Source organism: Procambarus clarkii, chromosome 21 (assembly GCF_040958095.1).
Source record: "Procambarus clarkii isolate CNS0578487 chromosome 21, FALCON_Pclarkii_2.0, whole genome shotgun sequence".
Taxonomy (NCBI): Eukaryota; Metazoa; Arthropoda; class Malacostraca; order Decapoda; family Cambaridae; genus Procambarus; species Procambarus clarkii.
The window spans coordinates 1414917-1416533 of NC_091170.1; the positions used below are offsets into that span (position 1 = coordinate 1414917).

At 39.1% G+C, this 1617-nt stretch overlaps 1 protein-coding gene across 1 annotated transcript; it reads right to left on the reverse strand.

Annotated features, from left to right (window-relative positions):
• Positions 1–758: 758 nt before the first annotated feature.
• LOC138366981 (uncharacterized) lies at positions 759–1409 on the reverse strand. Its single transcript, XM_069328388.1, has one exon. It carries the CDS (start codon positions 1407–1409, stop codon positions 759–761), a length of 651 nt encoding a protein of 216 aa, XP_069184489.1.
• Between the last annotated feature and the right edge of the window lie 208 nt (positions 1410–1617).

Here is a 1617-nt window from a genome sequence, read left to right on the forward strand (position 1 = left end):
TGTTTTGTTTACAGGAATGGAGAGCATATATTATTATTATTATTATTATTATTATTATTATTATTATTATTATTATTATTATTACTAGCTGTACCCGCCACGCATTGCTGTAGCTCAGACTGGTAAATTGGAAAATTACCAGTCTCCGTGGTGTAGTGGTAAGACACTCGCCTGGCGCTTCGCGAGCGCTTTGTCATGAGTTCGTATCCAGGCCGGGAGGATTTACTGGGCGCAAATCCTTAACTGTAGCCACTGTTTAACTCAACAGTAAAATGAGTACTTGCTTGTATAAAAGATTCTTCGCGGCGGGGATCGTATTCCAGGGACCTGCCCGAAATGCTATGCGTACTAGTGGATGTACAAGAATGTAACAACTCTTGTATATATCTCAAAAAAAAAGAAAAGAAAAAAAAAAGAAAAAATGCATGTTTCTAATAGTTTAATTTCACAAAGTTTGTGGGTATATAATATGTTCTGTTTGCTCTGTCCATGTGAGAAGCAATCCGTGTCTAGATCTAAATACTAAATTCTAAAGATGTGCCCCAAGCTGTATTCTTGGTGATTGCAAACGCCATTCGAATTGGGAATTGCAATCTCTTAAATTGAAATATCATATCCGTCGGAATCATAGGAATGTGAGGAATGAAGACATCTTCACCTTTGAAGGATCCTGTCATGATTGGGTCTTCTACGACCTTGCTGATTAAATTTTTTACTGCAAGCCGCGTTCCGTTGCAAAGCTTTGGCTGGTTGATTTTTCACAACATGATAATTGGCACGCCGATTTTCAAATGCAGTACGTACGGTGGTATCCCTGGGTGATCGAGTGAATTAAAAAATTCTGTTGCATAATTAACCGCTTCATCTGCTTCCACAACAGTGTCGACAGACTTGCATGTGACTGCTTCGCTTTGAATGTTAGACTGAATAATATTATTAAGGTCGTAAACGTCTTTGTTTTTTGCTGCAAGAATAGCTCGTTCTCTCAGCCAATCATGATTCGTATAATTGGTTTGAATATTGGGAAATAATTGTTCAATTAATTCTTCTTTTGATGTCACTAAATTGTAGACGTTATGAGGCAATGAAATTCGTCCTGAAGTCAGATCAACCGGCAGGTTTCCGTTCCCAATTTCCAGCAACTGACGTGAGAATATCTGAGCTGATGGGTCGTTTTGCAGCTGGACACGCATATTTGTAGTTAATTTTAACGTCTTTACATGGCACCAAAAAGTAGAGTATTTCAGGCAGGCATTCATTTCGTCTACCGGTGTCCATCGAGGAATTACAAGTAATGTTAGTCTGAAATCTCCTGCAGGCAATATTAATGCATTCCCAAATGGTCTGATGTTTCCATGCAAATCTTGCAATGATCGATCAAGCGTCTCGAGCGATTTTTTGTGGGCCATAGTGCATTCATCCAAAACAATAAGTTTGCATTTCTGGAATACTTTTTCCCATGCTGGATGCTTTGGAAATGTTGCACGTGGGAACTTCAATGAATTGCATGTTCAATGGCAATTTCAAAGCAGAATGATCAGTTCTTCCACCTGGTAGCAATGTCGCAGCTATTCTGGACGACGCAAGAACTTAGGGTATGCCATTTTGGGATCGAAT